The following is a 25,344-nucleotide window of genomic DNA, read 5'->3' on the forward strand; positions in this document are numbered from 1 at the left end:
GTCCAGCTTTTGGTTCTGCTCAAATAATTTTGCTTTCTCCATTTTTAAAAGAGAGGCAAGTCGTTGTATCTCTATGTGGAAATCAAAGGGAGGAGGTCTGTTCCCTACCCACCCATACTGACGTCCTTTGGCTATCTCACTGATGGAACAATTTTGGCATTGATGTGCCATGTTTTGACAAAATAATACTTGTTCAAATCAGTCGGCTAACAATCTCACTGTAAAAGCGCTTTGCGTGCGTCTGAACTCCTCAGTAGTGCAGCAAGCAATGACAAGAAGGTAGAAGTTTGTTACATAGATAGAGAGCTGATGACATCACAAGCATGACTCTAGTTGTGACATCACAGATTTTTCCTTCATCTTTGGAATGTGTTACCATTGGTTACACTGTCTATGTTGTTATACAAGCAGTTTATGGAGAGACGTTTTTTTTGGCAATATTTACATAAAATGTGTGAATTTAGATTTCCAGATTTGTTTCATTGTGTCCAATGAAACATAAAACCTTTCAAACGTTTTCACACACTCACACTTTTACAAACCTGAAAACTGCAAAGAAAAATGAAACTCTCCTTTAAATCTTTGTTTTAATATGTAGCGTCGCTGCTGGCTATCTGTTTGTATTGGGACTTTTTTGTCCTCCTCTGTGATTCTGTACATTCATTTTCGCGTTTAGATGTTTTCCTGTTGGCCTTTCTTTAAACCCCTCAAGAGGCTCGGCAGCACAAACACTCAGCGATGATCGAGATCAGCGGGAGCTTACATCCATCAATCAGTTCTTGGTCCATTAAGTCCCCACAGAAATATTATCTGTTTCTTTTTGTCTTTTTTTTTACTCTTGGTTTTGTGCTGCTTCTGTCTGCTGTCTCTCTTTGGATCCGTTTGGCCTGAGGTACCGGCTCTCCAGAACTAATCTAGACAAAAGTTTTCTCTTTTGTGATGTGATTAAAAAAAATGCCTCAAAGTCTTTTGTATTATTATTATTATTATTTGCTCTACAGAGCTAAAGCTGGTTGAATAATCTGTTGGTCTCCTTTCTTCCTTTTGTAGAGATATTTGATATTTGAGAGATAAGACACGCCGTGTCTTCCATTTTGTTGACCCCAGTAAAGGTTCCTCATTTCTGCCTGCTACTATGATTGAAGTCTGAGTTCTCCAGCAATCAGTGCAGAACGATTACCAATGAAACATGCAGCAGGAGATCTCTCACCTGTGCAACAACACCGGCTGTTTTACCTGGAGGTTGATACTGATGGAGCTGACAGTCTATGAAGCAACACTGACCTGAAACATAAAATATGCTGCTATAATTGGAACTCTATAATGTAATCTCAGTAAATATGTTTTATACTATGTCTGTTTTATAAACTATCGTATCCGTAATAAAAACAGATAGGTTGCTGAATCTAGCTGATGGGTCGGTCCCGAATGTTTGGGCTGTTAGAGTCGGTTCTTTGAATTGAACCATGGGAACCGGCTCCTAGAGCCGTTCTTCATTATGAGGGCCGGGGCTGCAAACACAGTTCCTACCCAACTCTTCAAACCGCACAGTGATCGATCTGCACAGGTGCTGTGAGGAACAAAAGACAATTTTAACTCTGTTTCTCGTCCAGTAGCATAAACACTGAAATTAAGAAACCACAATCCCTGAATTAGGAGGGAATGTGGGGCAAATGTGATGAAAGATTTGCATTATTACTAAACTTCTATCACTGCTGACTATTCTATCACAACCCTGATTATTATTCATCATATAATCTGACAATTACAGTTTCCGTGACGCCAGTTTAAGGAAGTACACGGACAGTGAAGGCAATCTTACACTGAAAACTCATGAAACACTTTCACAGTTTACTGATGAGACTGGTTAAACATCGCTGTATCTGAAAACTATTTAAACATCCAGACATCCATCCATTTTCTGTTCACCCTTTGTCCTTAGTCGGGTCGGGAGGGTTGCCGGCGCCCATCTCCAGCTAGGTTCCGGGCGAGAGGCGGGGTTCACCCTGGACAGGTCGCCAGTCTGTCGCAGGGCACTATTTAAACAATCAGCTCAAATTATAAATATTAAATAATCACTGGTTGGCTGTAAGGGCCAGCAGATTCTACTCTGCTAGCCGTAAAAAAATAAAAATAGTAAAAATCTCAATTATGTTTAATTTAAGCTATAATTTAACTTTTATTCTACAAATTAGTTGCTTATTGGTGTCATTGAGGTTTAATTTCCTACTTTAAAAAGTGCCTTAAACGCATCTCATATCGTTCTAAGTATTTAAAATACTTAAATATCAACTTTGACCTGGACTGTTTACTATTCATCATATAATATCTAAATTACAGTTTGTGATCCGTGACAGTCTTATCTTTACTCGTACTGGTTAAAGATTATGTTTTAAACCAGATTGTTTTCCAGCTTGTTTTCCTTAAACCAGTTTTTTGTTTTAATTCTCAGTCGTATTTGTACTTAAGATCCCCATCAGTATCCCATTAGATACTGAAGTTAAAGAGGGGAACACATTCAGACAGGATTAATTTCTGTGCATTTCAGTTTTCATGGAGTTCTGTACCATGTAGAATAATTGAGTTTAGCTTTTATTTGAAGTTTCTGTGTATGACTGGATGTAAAATACTTTAGAAATGAAAGCAGTGAAATGTTCTTGTTTTTCCATAAATAAAACTCTGATGTTTGTTTGAAAGAAATCTCAAAAAAATATACACTAGTATTTTGAGCAGAATATGCTTTTTAATAACTGTAGATTTGAATAAATATTGATGGATTATTCATTGATTGTCATCGTCATTAACTGTTGCCATATTTTTAAATGTCAGCTTTAAGTAAAGCATCTAAAGATCCTTGCAATAACAGTAAAACATGAGTTTTTACACAAATTGAATTTTTTCATTTCCTCAATATCAGAATTTAAGACAGTTTTTAAAAAAGGTCATATTCAATATATTTAGCAAATTAAAAGTATTTTTTTATCAATTAGACTGATTTAGTATGAAATAAATGAACCTTTTATTAATGTTGTAAGATATTTAATATAACTTTATGTTGAGAGGAGGCTCAAAGTGGAAAATTCAAAGGGGAACTAAAAATCGTTTACAGTTTCTTCAGTGCAGCCAAAGTGAAACACACAGGAAGCTACGGAGCTCACGAGGTAGCATTAGCTCCTCTTAGAAGGTATATTTCCGTGTTTTCAGTGAAACTGTCTTCAGTTCCGCCTCAGAGAGAGTTTATCAACGAGCAGGTAACTCCTGCTGGAGAAACATTCACAGAGTGGAAAGAAATCAACGTTAAGATGGAGGAAAAGATGGAGGATCAGCGCAGACTGATGGATTTTACCCGGATACCGAGGATCATCTTACACCGGATAGGTACGAAACACCTTCATGTTTTACTGATTAATCAGGTTTAAGAAAGACGAAGCTGAAGTTGGTTTCCAATTCAAGCTTCCGATTCGGGAAATGGCTAAAGGGCGATTCCACCTATTTTTTCCTTCCGCATGTTTAATCGACTCTAGTTTAAAAACTACAACACCCAGACTCTTCAAACCTGGACTGGAGTATTCTGCTCTAATAGCAGAATATTTAAACCCAGGGGCGATTCTAGGATCTGACCTTTAGGGGTCCTTAGCCCCCAGCAGTGCTAAGGACCAAGAGAAGTTATTTGTTGGTGCATTTTTATAAACTTCACTGCTTATTTACATACATTCACATAAGAAATTAAATAGTTTTGTCCAACTAAAACCGTTAACAACTACATACAGGTCTGGAAAAAATGAAGAGACCACTGCACTAAACCCCATTGAAAACCTCCTGGTTATTCCACCAAATATTGATTTCTGAACTCTTCCTGAGTTAAAACATTTGTTTTGTTGTTTCTAAATGAATATGAACTAGTTCTCTTTGCTTTATTCAAGCTCTGAAAGCACTGCATTTTTAAATTATTTTGACCTTTTCTCATTTTCTGAAAATAAACACAAAGTTTTTGCTCGGAATTTCAGAGACATGTCAGTAGTTCAACAATCTTCATTTTATTTAAACATGTACCTATACAGTGAACCCTCGTTTTTCTCGGGGGTTGTGTTCCCAAAAGAACCCATGATAGGCGAAATCCGTGAAGCATTTACCTTTATTTTTTACAATTTTTATAAAGCATAATTACCGTATTTTCCGCACTATAAGGCGCACCACATTATAAGGCGCACCTTCAATGAATGGCCTATTTTAAAACTTTTTTTATATATAAGTTGCACCATGTTTAAGGCGCATAGAATAGACGCTACAGTAGAGGCTGGAGTTACGTTATGCATCCATTAGATGGAGCTGCGCTAAAGGGAATGTCATCAAAATAGTCAAATAGACTTAGACTGACTTTATTGTCATTTTGTATGCACAGGGTTTATACAGAACGAAATTTCGTTGCATACGGCTCAGGACAATGTTTTGAGGTTCCAATGTTGTGAGGTTACTCCAGAATAAAATAAAATACAGTATAAAATATGAATATAAATATGAATATAAAATATAAAGTGCAGGACTGACAGTAAAATGGAAGTTATTTAGCTCTGTACATGTGCAAGGTATGAAGTGGAGACCAGATTTTGAGTGCAGTCCAGTTAAGAGTTCAGCAGTCTGATGGCAAGTGGGAAAAAGCTGTTTCGGAACCTGGTGGACCTGCACCGGATGCTGCGGAACCTCTTTCCAGAGCCAGAAAAAAATCCTGTTTTTATCCAACAAAATATTAATAGTAAACTTCCTTGTTTGATTGACATTTAAAGGCTTTTGTTTTGTCTTTTTGTCCAGATCTCCCACAATGTTGTGTGTGTAAAGAGGAGGAGGTTCTCAATGAAACAGAACCACAGAGGAACCAACTCATCTCTCATGGCTCTGCAGAAACTGAGAACCAAAATCAGGAAGGAATCAATTCTGAAGACCCGGGAAAAAAGAGAAAGGAAGAACAAAAACAAAAGGAGAAATATGAGAAAACCAAAGAGCAGAAAGGCAGAACTGACACTTCAAAACAAAAAAAGCACAAAAATGCTCACGCAGGGCAAAAATTATATTCTTGTAAAATTTGTGATAAAACCTTTTCTCGAAACGATATCTTGCTGAGGCACAGAAGAATTCACAGATATGAGCGGCCTTTTTCTTGTGGGACTTGTGGAAAGAGTTACAGTAACAGAGGGACTTTAACTCATCACATGAGAATTCACACAGGTGAGAAGCCTTTCTCCTGTGGGTCTTGTGGAAGAAGTTTCTCCCTAAAAACTAATTTAAATGTTCACATGAGAATTCACACAGGTGAGAAGCCTTTCTCATGTAGGACCTGTGGAAAGAGTTACAGTGAAAGAGGGCCTTTAACTCGGCACATTAGAATTCACACAAGTGAGAAGCCTTTCTCCTGTGGATCCTGTGGAAAGAGTTTCTCTCGAAAGGACGCTCTAAATGTCCACATGATAACTCACACAGATGAGAAGCCTTTCTCTTGTGGGTCTTGTGGAAGAGGTTTCTCCCTAAAAACTCATTTACATGTTCACATGAGAATTCACGCAGGTGAGAATACTTTCTCTTGTGGGACTTGTGGAAAAGGTTTCTCTCGGAAAGGCCATGTAAATGCTCATATGAAACTTCACACAGGTGAGAAGCCCTTCTCATGTGAGACCTGTGGAAAGAGTTTCTCTCGAAAGGACGCTCTAAATGTCCACATGATAACTCACACAGATGAGAAGCCTTTCTCTTGTGGGTCTTGTGGAAGAAGTTTCTCTCAAAAAACTTATTTAAATGCTCACATGAGAATTCACACAGGTGAGAAGCCTTTCTCTTGTGGGATCTGTGGAAAAAGTTACAGTAAAAAATGGACTTTAACTCATCACATGAGAATTCACACAGGTGAGAAGCCTTTCTCTTGTGGGATCTGTGGAAAAAGTTACAGTAAAAAATGGACTTTAACTCATCACATGAGAATTCACACAGGTGAGAAGCCTTTCTTCTGTGGATCCTGTGGAAAGAGTTTCTCTCGAAAGGACTTTCTAAATGTCCACATGATAACTCACACAGATGAGAAGCCTTTCTCTTGTGGGACTTGTGGAAGAAGTTTCTCTCAAAAAACTCATTTAAATGTTCACATGAGAATTCACACAGGTGGGAAGCCTTTCTCTTGTGGGTCTTGTGGAAGAAGTTTCTCTCAAAAAGGTTCTTTAAATGTTCACATGAGAATTCACACGGGTGAGAGGCCTTTCTCTTGTGGGACTTGTGGAAAACGTTTCTCTCAAAAAGGTGATTTAAATGTTCACATGAGAATTCACACGGGTGAGAAGCCTTTCTCATGTGGGAGCTGTGGAAAAAGTTACAGTAACAGAAGTTATTTATCTCGTCACATGAAGACTCACTCTGATGAGAAGCCATAGGTCCAAAACAGATCCGATCCTATTTGGCATCTAATCTTATGGAAAATCTGGTCAGATGATGTAAACAGCAAGTTGAACATATTAAAGTCAACAGATTCTTCCAGGCTGCTAGTGATTCACTGTGATTGTGTCTTTCACTGTCTGACCAACATAAACCTGAGGTCTTCTTTTGCCTAGCAGCTTGTTTTCCTTAATCCAGTTTTTTGTTTTAATTCTCAGTCGTATTTGTACTTAAGATCCCCATCAGTATCCCATTAGATACTGAAGTTAAAGAGGGGAACACATTCAGACAGGATTAATTTCTGTGCATTTCAGTTTTCATGGAGTTCTGTACCATGTAGAATAATTGAGTTTAGTTTTTATTTGAAGTTTCTGTGTATGACTGGATGTAAAATACTTTAGAAATGAAAGCAGTGAAATGTTCTTGTTTTTCCATAAATAAAACTCTGATGTTTGTTTGAAAAAACCTCTAAAATAATTTTGATCTGGTCAGATTTTGATTTAGAGCTAACCACAGAGAGGTTTTTATGTTCCCAAATGTTTGTCATTGTTACACTTTGCTATGAGAAGCAAAGTATATTATTAAAAAGGTATGTTAAAATATACACTAGTATTTTGAGCAGAATATGCTTTTTAATAACTGTTGATTTGAATAAATATTGATGGATTATTCAGTGATTGTCATCGTCATTAACTGTTGCCATATTTTTAAATGTCAGCTTTAAGTAAAGCATCTAAAGATCCTTGCAATAACAGTAAAACATGAGTTTTTACACAAATTGAATTTTTTTCATTTCCTCAATATCAGAATTCAAGACAGTTTTCAAAAAATGTCACATTCATTACATTTTACCACATTAAAAGTATTTTTCATCAATTAGACTGATTTAATATTCTAATCTCAAATGTAATGTTTTCATTAGTTATTAATTAATTCTGCATTGTCAGAAACTACATCTTTATGGACGTTTCATGCACCTTTCAGTTACTGTATCCAGAGATAACATTGCAGACGATCTACAATACTGTAATGTGACACAAAAACAAGTCAGAAATATCTTTTGCATTTGAAGGATATTTTTTAAAAACCCATCAAAAATCCATAAATTAATCAACTCGCCCAATGCTTTCTGTTGTTAAGAGCTTTGGATTAATGATCCTTTTCAGTTTTGTTGTCAATCAAATTGTTGATTTTATGGCTGTAATTAAAGTGATCTGTCTTATAAAAATATCAGACATAAAAACAGGCCAAGAATTTTTCAAAATAACCAGAAGACTTTTATTGTTTTGATGGCTTTAGTTAAAGTGATCTGTCTTGGTCTCACATCTTGTCTCTTCAGTGACCTTTCATGTTTTCACTACTTTTTTGGCAACATGAACCTTTTTTTCACAACACAGTCAGTTATTCTCCATCTTTACAAGTCAAAACAACGAATCTCTGCGCTCCTCTATAAAATATGTATTTATTTACTGTTAACTTCAAGACTGAATCACAAAATACAAAACTAGAAAATTCCTGAAGAAATTTAACCGGGGCCTGCCAAAATGTGCCCGTCGGTTTGGACCCAGCGTTCTGATGCTAAAAATTAGCATCAATGCTAAAGAAACCTGCAATGTAATCAATAGCATGTGGAGAGTAACAAGCATGTTGATTAACATGGTCTTGCACCATTCAGTATGTTAATATTAATGTATAATCTAAAATGAGCCAAAATGCTAATGTAAGCCTAAATGCTGTCAGTAGCATGTGGGCTATCATTAGAATGTTGTTTTAGATTGACTTCCTACATTCAGTGTCCTAAACATGGATAATAATTAAGAAAAATAGCTAAAATCTTATTTTAGGGAAAATGCTTAACCTGAGAGAAAAAGATAATGCAGGCTAATATTATTGCACCACCTATGGCCTTAATTTAACCATAGAGGAATATTAAGGCTTTTATTTTGAAATTTTCAGTAAGCTTCATTTTAAATGTCCAAACTAATTCCATGAGTAACATTGATCTAGGGGCTGCACAGTGGCGCAGTTGATAGCACTGTTGCCTTGCAGCAAGAAGGTCCTGGGTTCGATTCCCGGCCGGGGTCTTTCTGCATGGAGTTTGCATGTTCTCCCTGTGCATGCATGGGTTCTCTCCGGGTACTCCGGCTTCCTCCCACAGTCCAAAAACATGACTGTTAGGTTAATCGGTCTATCTAAATTCTCCACACACACCCTAGGGGTGTGTGTGTGTGAATGTTTGTCCTGTATGTCTTTGTGTTGCCCTGCGACAGACTGTCCAGGGTGACCCCGCCTCCCACCTGGAACGTAGCTGGAGATAGGCACCAGCAACCCTCCCGACCCCATTAGGGACAAGGGTGAACAGAGGATGGATGGATGAATGGAACGTTCATGTAAAAAATACACAAATGTAATGAGTAAGCTTAATTTTAAATCAGTTATAAAACACCCAAAACACAAGTAGTTCTAAAGGCCAGCTCAGTCCTCCTCTGTAGTAACTGACAGTTCCACCATGTTTGTAGTTCTGACATTCAGCTCAGACCTCTTTTGTAGGCACTGAGTGTCCGCCATGTTGTAGTCCTAACCTTCAGTCATTGTAGTTCTAAAGAGCAGCTGTTGTGTGAGTGTGAGACAGAAAGGTGGAAAAGAATTATATCTTTGTGAGACACCTAGTCAGTTTTTATTTAAAAAAGCAGTCCGAACAACTCCTTCCCGTTCGGGAACCGTGATACGTATTCGAAAACCGTTTGAAGAGTATGAGAGGGCTATTTGTCGCCCGCGATTAATATCTCTACCTCACTCTCAGTAATAACAGTGATGAGACATAGATGGTGTGCGCCGAGCTCTGAAATTTTTCAGAAATACATGGAAGTGAATCTGGGAGAGCGTCAGTTACCCTGCCGCATGATTTCGCTCTGAAGCACCTTGACAGAAAACCGTAAGCCCTAGAGAAATTTTGAAAACATTTTACCGGAGCAGGCATGCGTATCGATGTCATGACCGAGTTTGACACCAATCGGGCGATATTTGTGGGCGTGACGGCGATTTCTAAATTGTTTTGGGGTCAAAAATCCACTTCATTTCTCACTCTAATGGGGCAGCAGTTGGTTTCAGTTATGCTCTGTGTTTCTGCAGTTGGAAATTTTGCTCGTTTTTAGCTTTTTACGTCGCCATCGTAACTCCGATTCCCAATAACAGTAATAGCTAAATGCCGGGATTGAGCCGCACGTTTTGATACCACTTAGACTGTTTTACAAGCTAAAACAATCACAACAATTCTCTGCGTTCCTCTATAATATATGTAGCCATTTACTGTTTAACTTCAAAACTGAATCACAAAATACAAAACTATAATATTAGACTCTGTTTCACAAGCTGAAACGATCACACACAAGAAATTAAAATACCATCTAATATGGTTCTTTTGTAAGATAAAAAGTATTTTCTGATAACTGACTCCAAGCTCACATTTTTAAGTAATTCTTTTTTTCATTAGTGTCAGTATGATGTATTATTCTAATCATAAATGCTGTGTTTCCATTAAATGTGGAAAATCCTCATAATTAACAGAAATAAAAGGCTTGGAAACATCCGTGTGTTTGTGTAATTACTTTAATACTGTGTTTCACTCACTGAAATATATAAACCTTTTATTAATGTTGTAAGATATTTAATATAACTTTATGTTGAGAGGAGGCTCAAAGCGGAACATTCAAAGGGGAACTAAAAATCGTTTACAGTTTCTTCAGTGCAGCCAAAGTGAAACACACAGGAAGCTACGGAGCTCACGAGGTAGCATTAGCTCCTCTTAGAAGGTAGTTTGAAAACAGGTTTGGTGTTTTCGGTAAATATTTCCGTGTTTTCAGTGAAAATGTCTTCAGTTCCGCCTCAGAGAGAGTTTATCAACGAGCAGGTAACTCCTGCTGGAGAAACATTCACAGAGTGGAAAGAAATCAACGTTAAGATGGAGGAAGAGATGGAGGATCAGCGCAGACTGATGGATTTTACCCGGATACCGAGGATCATCTTACACCGGATAGGTACGAAACACCTTCATGTTTTACTGATTAATCAGGTTTAAGAAAGACGAAGCTGAAGTTGGTTTCCAATTCAAGCTTCCGATTCGGGAAATGGCTAAAGGGCGATTCCACCTATTTTTTCCTTCCGCATGTTTAATCGACTCTAGTTTAAAAACTACAACACCCAGACTCTTCAAACCTGGACTGGAGTATTCTGCTCTAATAGCAGAATATTTAAACCCAGGGACGATTCTAGGATCTGACCTTTAGGGGTCCTTAGCCCCCAGCAGTGCTAAGGACCAAGAGAAGTTATTTGTTGGTGCATTTTTCTAAACTTCACTGCTTATTTACATACATTCACATAAGAAATTTAATAGTTTTGTCCAACTAAAACCGTTAACAACTTCATACAGGTCTGGAAAAAATGAAGAGACCACTGCACTAAACCCCATTGAAAACCTCCTGGTTATTCCACCAAATATTGATTTCTGAACTCTTCCTGAGTTAAAACATTTGTTTTGTTGTTTCTAAATGAATATGAACTAGTTCTCTTTGCATTATTCAAGGTCTGAAAGCACTGCATTTTTAAATTATTTTGACCTTTTCTCATTTTCTGAAAATAAACACAAAGTTTTTGCTTGGAATTTCAGAGACATGTCAGTAGTTCAACAATCTTCATTTTATTTAAACATGTACCTATACAGTGAACCCTCGTTTTTCTCGGGGGTTGTGTTCCCAAAAGAACCCATGATAGGCGAAATCCGTGAAGCATTTACCTTTATTATTTACAATTATTATAAAGCATAATTACCGTATTTTCCGCACTATAAGGCGCACCACATTATAAGGCGCACCTTCAATGAATGGCCTATTTTAAAACTTTTTTCATATATAAGTTGCACCGTGTTTAAGGCGCATAGGATAGACGCTACAGTAGAGGCTGGAGTTACGTTATGCATCCATTAGATGGAGCTGCGCTAAAATTCATGTCATCAAAATAGTCAAATAGGTCAGTCAAACTTTATTAATAGATTACTGTTGTGGATAAAATACTATTTCCAAGCACTGTTCAGGTGAAATCACTCATTCAGGTTTATTCATATATTGTGCACAATGCAGAGAGCTTGTAGGACAGTCAGTAATGAAGCAGGTCTGGATGAAAAGCTCTGTCAGGCAGAGAAACACATGAGTTTTATACCAAGGATAAAGATTTAACAACAAGAGGTGAGACAGTCTGGTTGTGATGCAGCTGTAGAAAACAACTTCCAACCTTCTACATGTAACCCAAATAGTTCTTTTGGTGAAAGTTCACAATAATTCATATAACATGACTAGCAGATGTGACCTTAATGTAATTTTTCCATCACATTTCCCCCCTTTTGATTCTAAATAAATATGATAATATTTAATATTAATCAACACACATTTCCCTCCTCAGTCATAAGACATAACACAACAGTATCCTGGAAGATGTAACAAAAACAACTAAACACATATACACAAGATACGAAAAACCTACCGGCATTCACCTGTTCAACCCTATAACAATATGACTGTGTTTGGTAGGAAAAGTTATCTTGCAGCCCCTCCTTGCCAGGGAGGCGGTCCTCTATATGTTCTGTCCAGGAAAAGTGTGGAGGTATCATACCAATGATTGAAGACATAAAAACCCAAGAAACAATAATAAAGAAAATGAAAATGTAACACAAAAGCTAATTAAGGAGGAGAAAAAAAATTACAATAAAAAAAAAAACATTTAAAAGGAAAAACAAACAAAAATCAACGTCAAAACAAAACCCCAAGCTTAATAGAAAATTTATATCTAATCGAATAAATCAATCTAAACCACATCACAACAACAATCCATAATCATGAAATACCTTACTCCAACTAAACTTAAAAAGAGAAAAAAAACTAAAATGAAAAAAAAGATTTCATTTCCAGATCAAATGAAAAATAAAATCAAAATATAAAATGCATATTTAGAACATGCAGAAAGGATAGGCATTTGTTTTTGTGAAACAGACATTTCAGTGAATTGCAAAGCAGTATAGGAAAGCTAGGATACTAGCCTGAAAATATCAATGATTAACACTACTTAAAGACAAAAAACAAACAAAAAAACCCAAAACAAACGTTACACTGAAGGAAATCTTACAGCGAATGCAGTTTACTGGAGAGACTGGTTAAACATCGCTGTATCTGAAAACTATTTAAACAATCTGCACAAATGATAAATATTAAATACTCACTGGTTAGCTGTAAGGGCCACAGGTTCTTCTCTGCTAGCCCTAAAAAAATAAAAACAGTAAAAGTCTCAATTATGTTTAATTTTAGCTAGAATTTAACTTTTATTCTACAAATTAGTTGCTTATTGGTGTCATTGAGGTTTAATTTCCTACTTTAAAAAGTGCCTTAAACGCATCTCATATCGTTCTAAGTATTTAAAATAGTTGGAAAGATCAACTTTGACCAGGACTGTTTACTATTCATCATATAATATCTAAATTACAGTTTGTGATCCGTGACAGTCTTATCTTATAAAAAATGTCTGTACTCCAGCTTTTAGTTTATGTATTCATCTTCAGTGAGTTTAATAGATGAACTCTCACCTTGCCCCATACCTGTCAAGCTGTAGGTTTGAGAATATGGGAAATGTCGCTTGGATTTGGGGGAGAGGAGGCAAACGAAGGAACGTAAGATGGGGGTGGAGGGGAGGAAATGGACCAGGAGACAGACAAAGTCCAGGGGGGAGGGCCCATTGCATTAAATAAATGACTTAAATAATTTATATCATTGTCCATTTTCACCTTTCATATTTAATCTTCCAAAGTGTCCAACATTCATGTCAAATATTTTCAATAGGATCATTTTGCCATTATTTTCTGCATGTTAACAACAATCACCCCACTGTTACCAATTCTGCTGCGAATCGCAGGAAAGTAAAGGCTGAGATTTAGTCGTGCTTTTGAAAGTGTGTGTTGAGTGTGTGAGTGGAGCAATGTCTGACAATATCAGTGGGTCAAGATTTGAAAGCACTTTAGGGCTTTGCTTTAGAGATTTTATGTCATTCTTTAATGTGATATATATCCTGAAGCTACATAGAGGAAGAAAACTTTTTGTAATATTTGAATGGAAGCCACTAGATTAAGCCACTAAGTTAAGCTATCACCATCTTGTTTGGTCACCTGGAGGTCCATAATATCATATTTCGACTCACATCTAGTTCCATTCTGGTCAGAAGAACCTCATTGGTTGAGTTAATGTTCATTCTTGTAAGATTGCGATTTTAGAATAACCCTCCAAAAATCCTGTTTTTATCCAACAAAATATTAAAATGAAGACTTCCTTGTTTGATTGACATTTAAAGGCTTTTGTTTTGTCTTTTTGTCCAGATCTCCCACAATGTTGTGTGTGTAAAGAGGAGGAGGTTCTCAATGAAACAGAACCACAGAGGAACCAACTCATCTCTCATGGCTCTGCAGAAACTGAGAACCAGAATCAGGAAGGAATCAATTCTGAAGACCCAGGAAAAGAGAGAAAGGAAGAACAAAAACAAAAGGAGAAATATGAGAAAACCAAAGAGCAGAAAGGCAGAACTGACACTTCAAAACAAAAAAAGCACAAGAAAGCGCACGCAGGTCAAAAATTATATTCTTGTAAAATTTGTGATAAAACCTTTTCTCGAAACGATATCTTGCTGAGACACAGAAGAATTCACAAAGATGAGCGGCCTTTTTCTTGTGGGACTTGTGTAAAGAGTTACAGTGAAAGAGGGACTTTAACTCATCACATGAGAATTCACACAGGTGAGAAGCCCTTCTCATGTGGGACCTGTGGAAAGAGTTACAGTGAAAGAGGGCCTTTAACTCGGCACATGAGAATTCACACAGGTGAGAAGCCTTTCTCCTGTGGATCCTGTGGAAAGAGTTTCTCTCGAAAGGACGCTCTAAATGTTCACATGATAACTCACACAGATGAGAAGCCTTTCTCTTGTGGGTCTTGTGGAAGAAGTTTCTCTCAAAAAGGTTATTTAAATGTTCACATGATAACTCACACAGATGAGAAGCCTTTCTCTTGTGGGTCTTGTGGAAGAAGTTTCTCTCAAAAAGGTTATTTAAATGTTCATATGAAAATTCACACAGGTGAGAGGTTTTTCTCTTGTGTGACTTGTGGAAAAAGTTTCACACAAAAACAACATTTATCTTATCACCTGAAAATTCACACAGGTGAGAAGCCTTTCGCTTGTGGGATCTGTGGACAGAGTTTCTCTCGAAAGGACGCTCTAAATGTTCACATGATAACTCACACAGATGAGAGGCCTTTCTCTTGTGGGTCTTGTGGAAAACGTTTCTCTCAAAAAGGTTATTTAAATGTTCACATGAGAATTCACACGGGTGAAAGGCCTTTCTCTTGTGGGACTTGTGGAAAAAGTTTCACACAAAAACAACATTTATCTTATCACCTGAAAATTCACACAGGTGAGAAGCCTTTCGCTTGTGGGATCTGTGGAAAGAGTTACAGTGAAAAACATACTTTAACTCATCACATGAGAATTCACACAGGTGAGAAGCCTTTCACTTGTGGTGTCTGTGGAAAGAGTTACAGTGAAAAACGTACTTTAACTCATCACATGAGAATTCACACAGGTGAGAAGCCTTTCTCTTGTGGGTCGTGTGGAAAACGTTTCTCTCAAAAAGGTGATTTAAATGTTCACATGAGAATTCACACGGGTGAGAAGCCTTTCTCTTGTGGGTCTTGTGGAAAAAGTTTCACTCAAAAAGAACATTTATCTTATCACCTGAGAATTCACACAGGTGACAAACCTTTCTCTTGTGGGACTTGTGGAAAAAGTTTCACCCTGAAAACAACTTTAAATGATCATATGACAATTCACACAGGTGAGAAGCCATTCTCATGTTGGAGCTGTGGAAAAAGTTACAGTAACAGAAGTAATTTATCTCGTCACATGGAGACTCACTCTGATGAGAAGCTATAGGTCCAAAACAGATCCGATCCAATTTGGCATCTAATCTTATGGAAAATCTGGTCAGATGATGTAAACAGCAAGTTGAACATATTAAAGTCAACAGATTCTTGCAGGCTGCTAGTGATTCACTGTGATTGTGTCTTTCACTGTCTGACCAAGATAAACCTGAGGTCTACTTTTGCCTAGCAGCTTGTTTTCCTTAATCCAGTTTTTTGTTTTAATTCTCAGTCGTATTTGTACTTAAGATCCCCATCAGTATCCCATTAGATACTGAAGTTAAAGAGGGGAACACATTCAGACAGGATTCATTTCTGTGCATTTCAGTTTTCATGGAGTTCTGTACCATGTAGAATAATTGAGTTTAGCTTTTATTTGAAGTTTCTGTGTATGATTGGATGTAAAATACATTATAAATGGAATCAGTGAAATGTTCTTGTTTTACCATAAATAAAACTCTATGATGTTTGTTTGAAAGAAATCTAAAAAAAATATACACTAGTATTTTGAGCAGAATATGCTTTTTAATAACTGTTGATTTGAATAAATATTGATGGATTATTCAGTGATTGTCATCGTCATTAACTGTTGCCATATTTTTAAAATGTCAGCTTTAAGTAAAGCATCTAAAGATCCTTGCAATAACAGTAAAACATGAGTTTTTACACAAATTGAATTTTTTTCATTTCCTCAATATCAAAATTTAAGACAGTTTTCAAAAATGTCACATTCATTACATTTTACCACATTAAAAGTATTTTATATTAATTAGACTGATTTATTATTCTAATCTCAAATGTAATGTTGAAAATGAGATCTAGATCTCAACGGGGTTTACCTGATTAAATAAAGAATTATTATTAAAAAGTCTTTGTGATGTTTCAAGAGCCACGGTATCCAGGGTTATGTCAGCATACCACCAAGAAGGACGAACCACATCCAATAGGATTAACTGTGGATGCAAGAGGAAGCTGTCTGAAAGGGATGTTCGGGTGCTAACCCGGATTGTATCCAAAAAACATAAAACCACGGCTGCCCAAATCACGGCAGAATTAAATGTGCACCTCAACTCTCCTGTTTCCACCAAAACTGTCCATCGGGAGCTCCACAGGGTCAATATACACGGCCGGGCTGCTATAGCCAAACTTTTGGTCACTCGTGCCAATGCCAAACGTCGGTTTCAATGGTGCAAGGAGCGCAAATCTTGGGCTGTGGACAATGTGAAACATGTATTGTTCTCTGATGAGTCCACCTTTACTGTTTTCCCCACATCCGGGAGAGTTACGGTGTGGAGAAGCCCCAAAGAAGCGTACCACCCAGACTGTTGCATGCCCAGAGTGAAGCATTGGGGTGGATCAGTGATGGTTTGGGCTGCCATATCATGGCATTCCCTTGGCCCCATACTTGTGCTAGATGGGCGCATCACTGCCAAGGACTACCGAACCATTCTGGAGGACCATGTGCATCCAATGGTTCAAACATTGTATCCTGAAGGAGGTGCCGTGTATCAGGATGACAATGCACCAATACACACAGCGAGATTGGTGAAAGATTGGTTTGATGAACATGAAAGTGAAGTTGAACATCTCCCATGGCCTGCACAGTCACCAGATCTAAATATTATTGAGCCACTTTGGGGTGTTTTGGAGGAGCGAGTCAGGAAACATTTTCCTCCACCAGCATCACGTCGTGACCTGGCCACTATCCTGCAAGAAGAATGGCTTAAAATCCCTCTGACCACTGTGCAGGACTTGTATATGCCATTCCCAAGACAAATTGATGCTGTATTGGCTGCAAAAGGAGGCCCTACACCATACTAATAAGTTATTGTGGTCTAAAACCAGGTGTTTACCTATCTCCTTTTACCAAGGTGTTGAGGGGATCCGTTTTGGTGGCCTTAGGATGTCATCTCTGCTTTTTGCGGATGATGTGGTCCTATTGGCTTCATCAGGTCGTGATCTGCAGCTCTTGCTGGAGCGGTTCGCAGCCGAGTGTGAAGCGGCCTGGATGAGGATCAGTGCCTCCAAATCCGAGGCCATGGTCTTGAGCCGGAAAAGGGTAGAGTGCCTTCTCCGGTTCAGGGGGGGTGTCCTGCTCCAAGTGGAGGAGTTCAAGTATCTTGGGATCTTGTACATGAATGAGGGAAGAAGGGAGCTGGAGATCGACAGGCGGATTGGCGCAGCGTCTGCCGTCAAGCAGGCGCTGTACCGGTCCGTCGTGGTGAAGAAAGAGCTGAGCCAAAAAGCGAAGCTCTCGATTTACCGGTCGATCTACGTTCCCACCCTCATCTACGGTCATGAGATTTGGGTCATGACCGAAAGAACAAGATTGCGGATATAAGCGGCCGAAATGGGTTTTCTCTGTAGGGTGTCTGGGCTCTCCCTTAGAGATAGGGTGAGAAGCTCAGTCATCCGGGAGGGACTCAGTGTAGAGCCGCTGCTCCTTCTCATCGAGAGGAGCCAGTTGAGGCTCGGGCATCTGGCCAGGATGCCTCCTGGACGCCTCCCTGGTGAGGCGTTCCGGGCACGTCCCACCGGGAGGAGGCCCCGGGGAAGACCCAGGACACGCTGGAGGGACTATGTCTCTCGGCTGGGAACGCCTCGGGATTCCCCCGGAGGAGCTGAATTATTCATAGTGGACTCACGGGATTATATTGCATTGTGTAACCCGCAATTAGTAAAGGACTTTTATTTTTGCGGGCCCACTTCCTGTGTTGCCTGAACTCTGCTAACTTATTTAAAGCCACGCCTCCAGTGCGCAGTAAAAGATCCTCACCTGTTCCACTGATTGTGGCTTGCTGTTGGCGTCTTCCTCAGGAATTCCTCCAAAAATCTTTGAACCTATTGATTTGATTGCTGGATGAGTTTGTTATTTGTTAACAGTATTATTTTTTCATGTGGTACTTCTGCTCGATTGCTCATTGGAGGGTTGTTTTATTAGAATCACTGGCATTGTTTACCTGGACCGCCACCAGGATTCTGTTAGTGCTGATTGTGGCTCAGTACGCCCCACTCTCTTCTAAAAGGTAACTTGTTGCTGAATTTTGTGCGCATTCTGACACCTTTACATTGATGCTGAGGCACTGAAGTTTAAGATAAAATTGATCAGAACAGAATGTAGCTACACTTAAGTTGATTTTACGCAGTATATTTATTTATTTATTTATTTTCCTTCCCTCACTCTGCTTGAGTATTTGATGATTAATTTATTTTATTTTTCTTGATTGATATTTTGGAAGTGCACTTTAACTTTAAATTGATTAGTTGAAATATGATAGTTTTGTTTTGTTTTATTTAAATTATGGTTAATTTAACCTGATTGAAATGTTTGTTTAATTATTAGGAATCTAAGTATTGCATTTGCATTTAGTATGCATAAACTAGATGTTTAAATTTAATAATTATTTCCTTTGTATTATATTTGTACATAATTGTTTCTGATAAAACACTTAATGGGTTTTCTGACCTTTTAGGTCGTTTTTTTTTTTTTCACCTGTCGGATCAGATCCTCATCTGGATCGAAAGATGGCGAGCTAGGAATGGACTATGGACTTTATGATTTGGAAATCAATTTATTCTGACTCAATTCTCATGTGTCCCATTGTGTTGTTGTAATTGTATGTTTTTTTATTCAAATCACTTAATATATATTCACCAAAACTAAAAGCACTGCGTCCTGTTTTTTTCACACCTCAGGCTCCTTAAAAGGCCACTCTTCTGATGCTGCTTATGTAGCCGCAGTTAGCTGCCTAGCCCATAACTGTTACAATTGACATGAACATTTTCAGTGTGATTGTGTTTAAACTGAGACTAACTTTCATCCTTCTGAGAATTTATTCTCTAACAATTATATGATCTTTCTACATCAAGTAAAGAAACTATTTCTGATAATATCTTTATAGAAGATCACATCACAATAAAATACTTTTTAACTCTTTTATTATCAGTAAAAAAAAACAAAAAAACATAAATGTTTTGATCATCATGGAGTTGAAGTTTATGTCAACTGCATTCAGTTTATCTAACGTCTTTTTAGCCTCTATTGAAGTATTCCACCATGTTGGCCATTAAGTCCCACTTAGCTTTTCATCTGGACACTTAGTAAAAAATCATAAGCTTGAATTTTTTATCCTGATCTGACTTAGAAACAAACCACATGAATTCTGCAGAATTTTACCACAAAATTAGTTTTGCGGTTCCTTAAGTGACTGAAAAAAAATATGAAAAGAACTAAGCAAAACTGACTTTGTCTCATCCTTCGCCTCTGCCTCTATATTTGAAATTCAGGACAGAGACGGTGTTGTAATTTCCTGCATAAACATTTATGATTCCTGAGAAAGGATCTGAGAACGCAAATCATCCTGAGTAAACAGCAGCAGGCGGGGAACTGTGTTCAGCTCCAAAGGAATCATATCAATCAACGTGTGAACAACAAAAGTGTCCAGTAACGACTTGCTACATGTCAGAATTGGTCAAATATATAATGTTCCAATATGCATCAGCAAATCAACAATTCAGTTCAATGTAAATAGAAATTAAATGTCGTAATATCCAGTATCAAGCAGTCTTCTAAAGACAGTGTTGCCGTCATGGCCTGCTAACTGTTCCAATAGCTAACATTGGAATATTCCAATATTCCAATATGGATTTTTCTATATCTAAATGTGACTGTGCGGTGAAGCTAAAAATTTAACTACTGTAATAATTGGTGCAACAACAGTTACATTTTGTCAGAAATATTTACAAATAAAATATAAATGGGGCATATGGGATCATTTCACCTCCTCTGGGTGTCACAGACACAGAATCTGAGCACCGGCAAGAGGAGCGTTCATATCTACTAGCTGGGGTTTATTTGACTATTTTTATGATTTACTTCATTTGTAAGAAATATGCTATGTAGGAATATATGTGTGTGCCTGTGTTGCATTGTGCGTGTTTGTGTTTGTGTGGGTCAGACACACAACGTGTCCACATTTGTGTGGCTCATAAGCATTGTGTTGATTTTGTGCTCCACTTACATGAAGAGCATTAGGGTTGTGTTTGTGTGAGTCGTGTGGAAATTAGGGCATAAGCAAATTATCACTGATATTTAAGATAAGTTATAATTTGCTTATCTTAGAGATAAGTGAATTATCTCTAAGATAATAAACAAATTATTATGTATCTCTAAGATAAGTAATAATTTGCTTATTATTATCTGTAATAAGTAATAATTTGCTTATTATCTTAGAGATAATTAAATTATCTCTAAGATAATAAGCAAATTATTACATATCTCTAAGATAAGTAATTGTGTGTCTGTAATAATTTGCTCGTCTTAAGCAAATTATTCTCAGGTAAGAGAAGATCCTACATCATGGTCCTGCTGCTGGCCTCTGGTCTGTTGTCTCCTCCCCGACTCTTTGCTCCTTCTATTGTGACAATAAACATTTCTTTAAAATATATCAAAAGCAACAGTGAGAACAACTTTTGCAAAGAAAAAAAACAGGACTGGGTTTATTCCTGGCAACAACTAGCTATCAAGCAATGCAACATGGCTCAACAGCAACAGCAAAGGCCCCTCCTTTTCCAGTTCAGGCATTCGCCTTGTTAGGCCTACGACAAAGATTATTTGCCCACAGCTGATGAAGCCAATAGGACCTCATCACATCTGCAAAAAGCAGAGACGAGATGCTAAGGCCACTAAAACTGATCCCATTAAAAAACCTTGACTGCATCTAGAAACTGGTGGGGAAGAGCAACCTGTGGAGAGCAACCTGTGGAGAGCAACCTGTGGAGAGCAACCTGTGGAGGGCAACCTGTGGAGAGCAACCTGTGGAGGGCAACCTGAAGAGGGCAACCTGTGGAAAGCAACCTGTGGAGAGCAACCTGTGGAGAGCAACCTGTGGAGGGCAACCTGTGGAGGGCAACCTGCAGAGGGCAACCTGCGGAGGGCAACCTATGGAGAGCAACCTGTGGAGAGCAACCTGCGGAGAGCAACCTGTGGAGGGCAACCTATGGAGAGCAACCTGTGGAGAGCAACCTGCGGAGAGCAACCTGTGGAGGGCAACTCTCACTATGTTTCTCTAATCTGAACCATTTGCAAATTCAATTTTCTAGAAATTAATACTACCTTTGTGAGGACAATGTACATTAGTCAATAACCCCAATTTAAATCATTTTTGAAATCCTGGGGGGAACCGGAGCACCCGGAGAAAACCCCACACTAACACGGAGAGAACAGACAAACTCCCACAGAAAGAGGCGCCTGGTTGAGAATGAAGAACGCTTTTCTGTGAAGATGCAGCGCTAACCACTGCATCACCGTGTTGTCCTTTTTTGTTTTTTAGTCTAAAATGTAAAATGTAATTTGGGGTTTTGAAAATGGTTCAGGACTGACCTGGACTCTTTAACTAGTTGCTTGTTTTAGAGGTTTTCTTGCTTTTCTCACCACAAATGTTTCTCCAATCGGAACCGTTTGCAAATTAAATTTTCCAGAAATTAATACTACCTTTTTTGAGGACAATTTACTTTGGTCAATAACCCTAATTTATATGGTTTTGGAAATCTGTGGGAAACCGGAGCACCCGGAGAAAAACCCACGGTCATTTTTTTGGGGGGGGATCTAAAATAAGAAATATATTTTGGGGTTGCAAACGGTTCAGAAATTAAATTTTTTCCTAGTCGCTTGACTCAGAGGCTTTCTTGCTTTTCTTCTTGAACATTTGTGGTTTTCTGAGCCCCAAACAGTGTCGTATCTTCTTCCACACTGATTTTTCCTCGGCGACTGCCCCCACTGGTTCCTGTGACAGATTTTCCACAGAGCGGTCCGTCACGTCCATGGATTCTAAGTTACTCGGCATGTTTTCCATAAAGTCGTTTACCTGGTTGGGAGAGGCATCAGGAACATCAATGTTTTCTGACAGGGTTTCCTCTGTCAGACGGTCCTGATCCATGGACGCAGTGTCAGAAACCTTGTTTTCCGGGGTAGTGTCTTTCTCGTTTGGTTCTTTTTGTCTCTCAGGTGCTAATTCGTGTTTGTGTTGATGATCAGTTTTCATGTTTTCCTGCTGTGAGTTAAGCTCACAGCCGGAGGGAAGTTGTTGAAAAGCAGTCAGTTGTTTTAGGAGACTGTCTTTCTCAGCTTTAAGCTCGGTGATAATCTTCAGGACACTCATCATTTGCTCTGAATAAGTTTTAATCTCTTTATGTATATGCTGCTTAGATGTTTCTAACTGCTGCATTAGAGTCAGAACATTTCCTTCATATCTGGCTTTTAGTTCGTGGTAATTAACTGTTGCGAATTCCAGAACAGATTGCAGATGTTTTATTGCCTTAGTTGATTGCCATTGGAGGAAAGAGATATCTTCTGCATTTTTCTGATTGAGGTTGTCCTTCTCTGCTCTGAGTGCCTTGATGAGCTCAACAAGATCATGCTTGGTTTTTTCCAAATTAGCTTCTGTCATATGAGTCAAATCTGCTTCATACCTCAACTTTAGTTCTTCGTATGAACCATTAATCTGCTCCAGTTCTCTCAACAGGTATTTCTCGGATTCCTTGAAGCTGCTGATCTCCTTGGACATTTTCTCTATTAAATTTTGGCCCTGTCTGATCTTGTCTTCATTGACCACCTGCAGGTCAGCCTGACGTTTGATCTCACTAATGTCTGCTTCAGATTTGGACTGAAGCTCCTCGTATTTAGCCTTCATGTCGTCCAGCTCTTGTTGGAGTGCTCTGTTTTTGTCTTTTAATTCCTCAATCCTTGACATGAACGCTCGCTCTGTGGCAATATGATCTATCTTCGCTAGGTCTAAGTCCTCTTGCAGCTGCTGTTTTGTGTGGCTGTCCACCTCGGAATCGATAATTGCTGGGCTGAGAGTCTCTGGATTGTTGCCCTTTTCAATTGCCTGTAGTTTTTTCTTCAACTCGATGTTCCTGCTGAGGAAAATCTCCTTAAGAGCCCTCTGCCTCTCTACCTCAGCTTTTGTTTCCTCCAGTTTTGTTTGGGTATCGTCCAGCTTTTGGTTCTGGTCAAACAATTTTGCTTTCTCCATTTTTAAAAGAGAGCCAAGTCGTTGTATCTCTATGTGGAAATCAAAGGGAGGAGGTCTGTTCCCTACCCACCCATACTGACGTCCTTTGGCTAAATCACTGATGGAACAATTTTGGCTTTGATGTGCCATGTTTTGACAAAATAATACTTGTTCAAATCAGTCTGCTAACAATCTCACTGTAAAAGCGCTTTGCGTGCGTCTGAACTCCTCAGTAGTGCAGCAAGCAATGACAAGAAGGTAGAAGTTTGTTACATAGATAGAGAGCTGATGACATCACAAGCATGACTCTAGTTGTGACATCACAGAGTTTTCCTTCATCTTTGGAATGTGTTACCGTTGGTTACACTGTCTATGTTGTTATACAAGCAGTTTATGGAGAGACGTTTTTTTTGGCAATATTTACATAAAATGTGTGAATTTAGATTTCCAGATTTGTTTCATTGTGTCCAATGAAACATAAAACCTTTCAAACGTTTTCACACACTCACACTTTTACAAACCTGAAAGTTGCAAAGAAAAATGATACTCTCCTTTAAATCTTTGTTTTAATATGTAGCGTCGCTGCTGGCTATCTGTTTGTATTGGGACTTTTTTGTCCTCCTCTGTGATTCTGTACATTCATTTTCGCGTTTAGATGTTTTCCTGTTGGCCTTTCTTTAAACCCCTCAAGAGGCTCGGCAGCACAAACACTCAGCGATGATCGAGATCAGCGGGAGCTTACATCCATCAATCAGTTCTTGGTCCATTAAGTCCCCACAGAAATATTATCTGTTTCTTTTTGTCTTTTTTTTTACTCTTGGTTTTGTGCTGCTTCTGTCTGCTGTCTCTCTTTGGATCCGTTTGGCCTGAGGTACCGGCTCTCCAGAACTAATCTAGACAAAAGTTTTCTCTTTTGTGATGTGATTTAAAAAAATGCCTCAAAGTCTTTTGTATTATTATTATTATTATTTGCTCTACAGAGCTAAAGCTGGTTGAATAATCTGTTGGTCTCCTCCTTTCTTCCTTTTGTAGAAATATTTGATATTTGAGAGATAAGACACGCCGTGTCTTCCATTTTGTTGACCCCAGTAAAGGTTCCTCATTTCTGCCTGCTACTATGATTGAAGTCTGAGTTCTCCAGCAATCAGTGCAGAACGATTACCAATGAAACATGCAGCAGGAGATCTCTCACCTGTGTAACAACACCGGCTGTTTTACCTGGAGGTTGATACTGATGGAGCTGACAGTCTATGAAGCAACACTGACCTGAAACATAAAATATGCTGCTATAATTGGAACTCTATAATGTAATCTCAGTAAATATGTTTTATACTATGTCTATTTTTATAAACTATCGTATCCGTAATAAAAACAGATAGGTTGCTGAATCTAGCTGATGGGTCGGTCCCGAATGTTTGGGCTGTTAGAGTCGGTTCTTTGAATTGAACCATGGGAACCGGCTCCTAGAGCCGTTCTTCATTATGAGGGCCGGGGCTGCAAACACAGTTCCTACCCAACTCTTCAAACCGCACAGTGATCGATCTGCACAGGTGCTGTGAGGAACAAAAGACAATTTTAACTCTGTTTCTCGTCCAGTAGCATAAACACTGAAATTAAGAAACCACAATCCCTGAATTAGGAGGGAATGTGGCCGCATTTTCTGTACTATTTATTTTTCTCATTTTCAGCACTGACCTTACTTGAAGGGAAAACTTAAGGCTTACAAAAACTTTGTATTTTCTGTCCTGGAGGGTATACTAAGAAGCTGGTTCAGTTGTAAAGCAGGTTAAGTTAACCTTGTGCTATAGGTAAAGCACCTAATTTTCTTAACTAAATGATGCCTGCAGGTATATCTATTAGCAGGTTTAATTTTGCCTGCACTTGGTTGGGTACATTATTTTAACTGTATTTGA

The 25,344-nt window shown here is 38.4% G+C and overlaps 2 protein-coding genes and 1 long non-coding RNA gene across 3 annotated transcripts in view; all 3 read left to right on the top strand.

The window, feature by feature from the left end:
• Nucleotides 1-25,344, top strand: part of LOC116733102 (gastrula zinc finger protein XlCGF57.1-like) — a 366,755-nt gene that overhangs the window by 315,897 nt on the left and 25,514 nt on the right. The gene's annotated exons all lie outside the window — the stretch shown is intronic.
• On the top strand, nucleotides 5,096-6,776 carry LOC116733130 (zinc finger protein OZF-like). The gene is made up of 2 exons (XM_032583866.1): nucleotides 5,096-5,391; nucleotides 5,644-6,776. The coding sequence occupies exons 1-2, from the start codon at nucleotides 5,208-5,210 to the stop codon at nucleotides 6,411-6,413; spliced, it is 954 nt and encodes a 317-aa protein (XP_032439757.1). The 5' UTR covers nucleotides 5,096-5,207; the 3' UTR covers nucleotides 6,414-6,776.
• LOC116733159 (uncharacterized) lies at nucleotides 10,405-14,029 on the top strand. The gene is made up of 2 exons (XR_004341957.1): nucleotides 10,405-10,451; nucleotides 13,826-14,029. It is a non-coding gene; the product is annotated as an uncharacterized LOC116733159 (long non-coding RNA).

The sequence above is a fragment of the Xiphophorus hellerii genome, chromosome 14 (genome assembly GCF_003331165.1).
Source record: "Xiphophorus hellerii strain 12219 chromosome 14, Xiphophorus_hellerii-4.1, whole genome shotgun sequence".
Lineage (NCBI taxonomy): Eukaryota > Metazoa > Chordata > Actinopteri > Cyprinodontiformes > Poeciliidae > Xiphophorus > Xiphophorus hellerii.

Excerpts from the sequence above, each read along its gene's own strand:
- LOC116733130 (XM_032583866.1), top strand. The coding sequence starts at position 5,208 with ATGAGAATTCACACAGGTGAGAAGCCTTTCTCCTGTGGGTCTTGTGGA. Across the intron at positions 5,392-5,643 it reads GCACATTAGAATTCACACAA|GTGAGAAGCCCTTCTCATGT; the intron begins GTGAGAAGCCTT and ends AACTTCACACAG.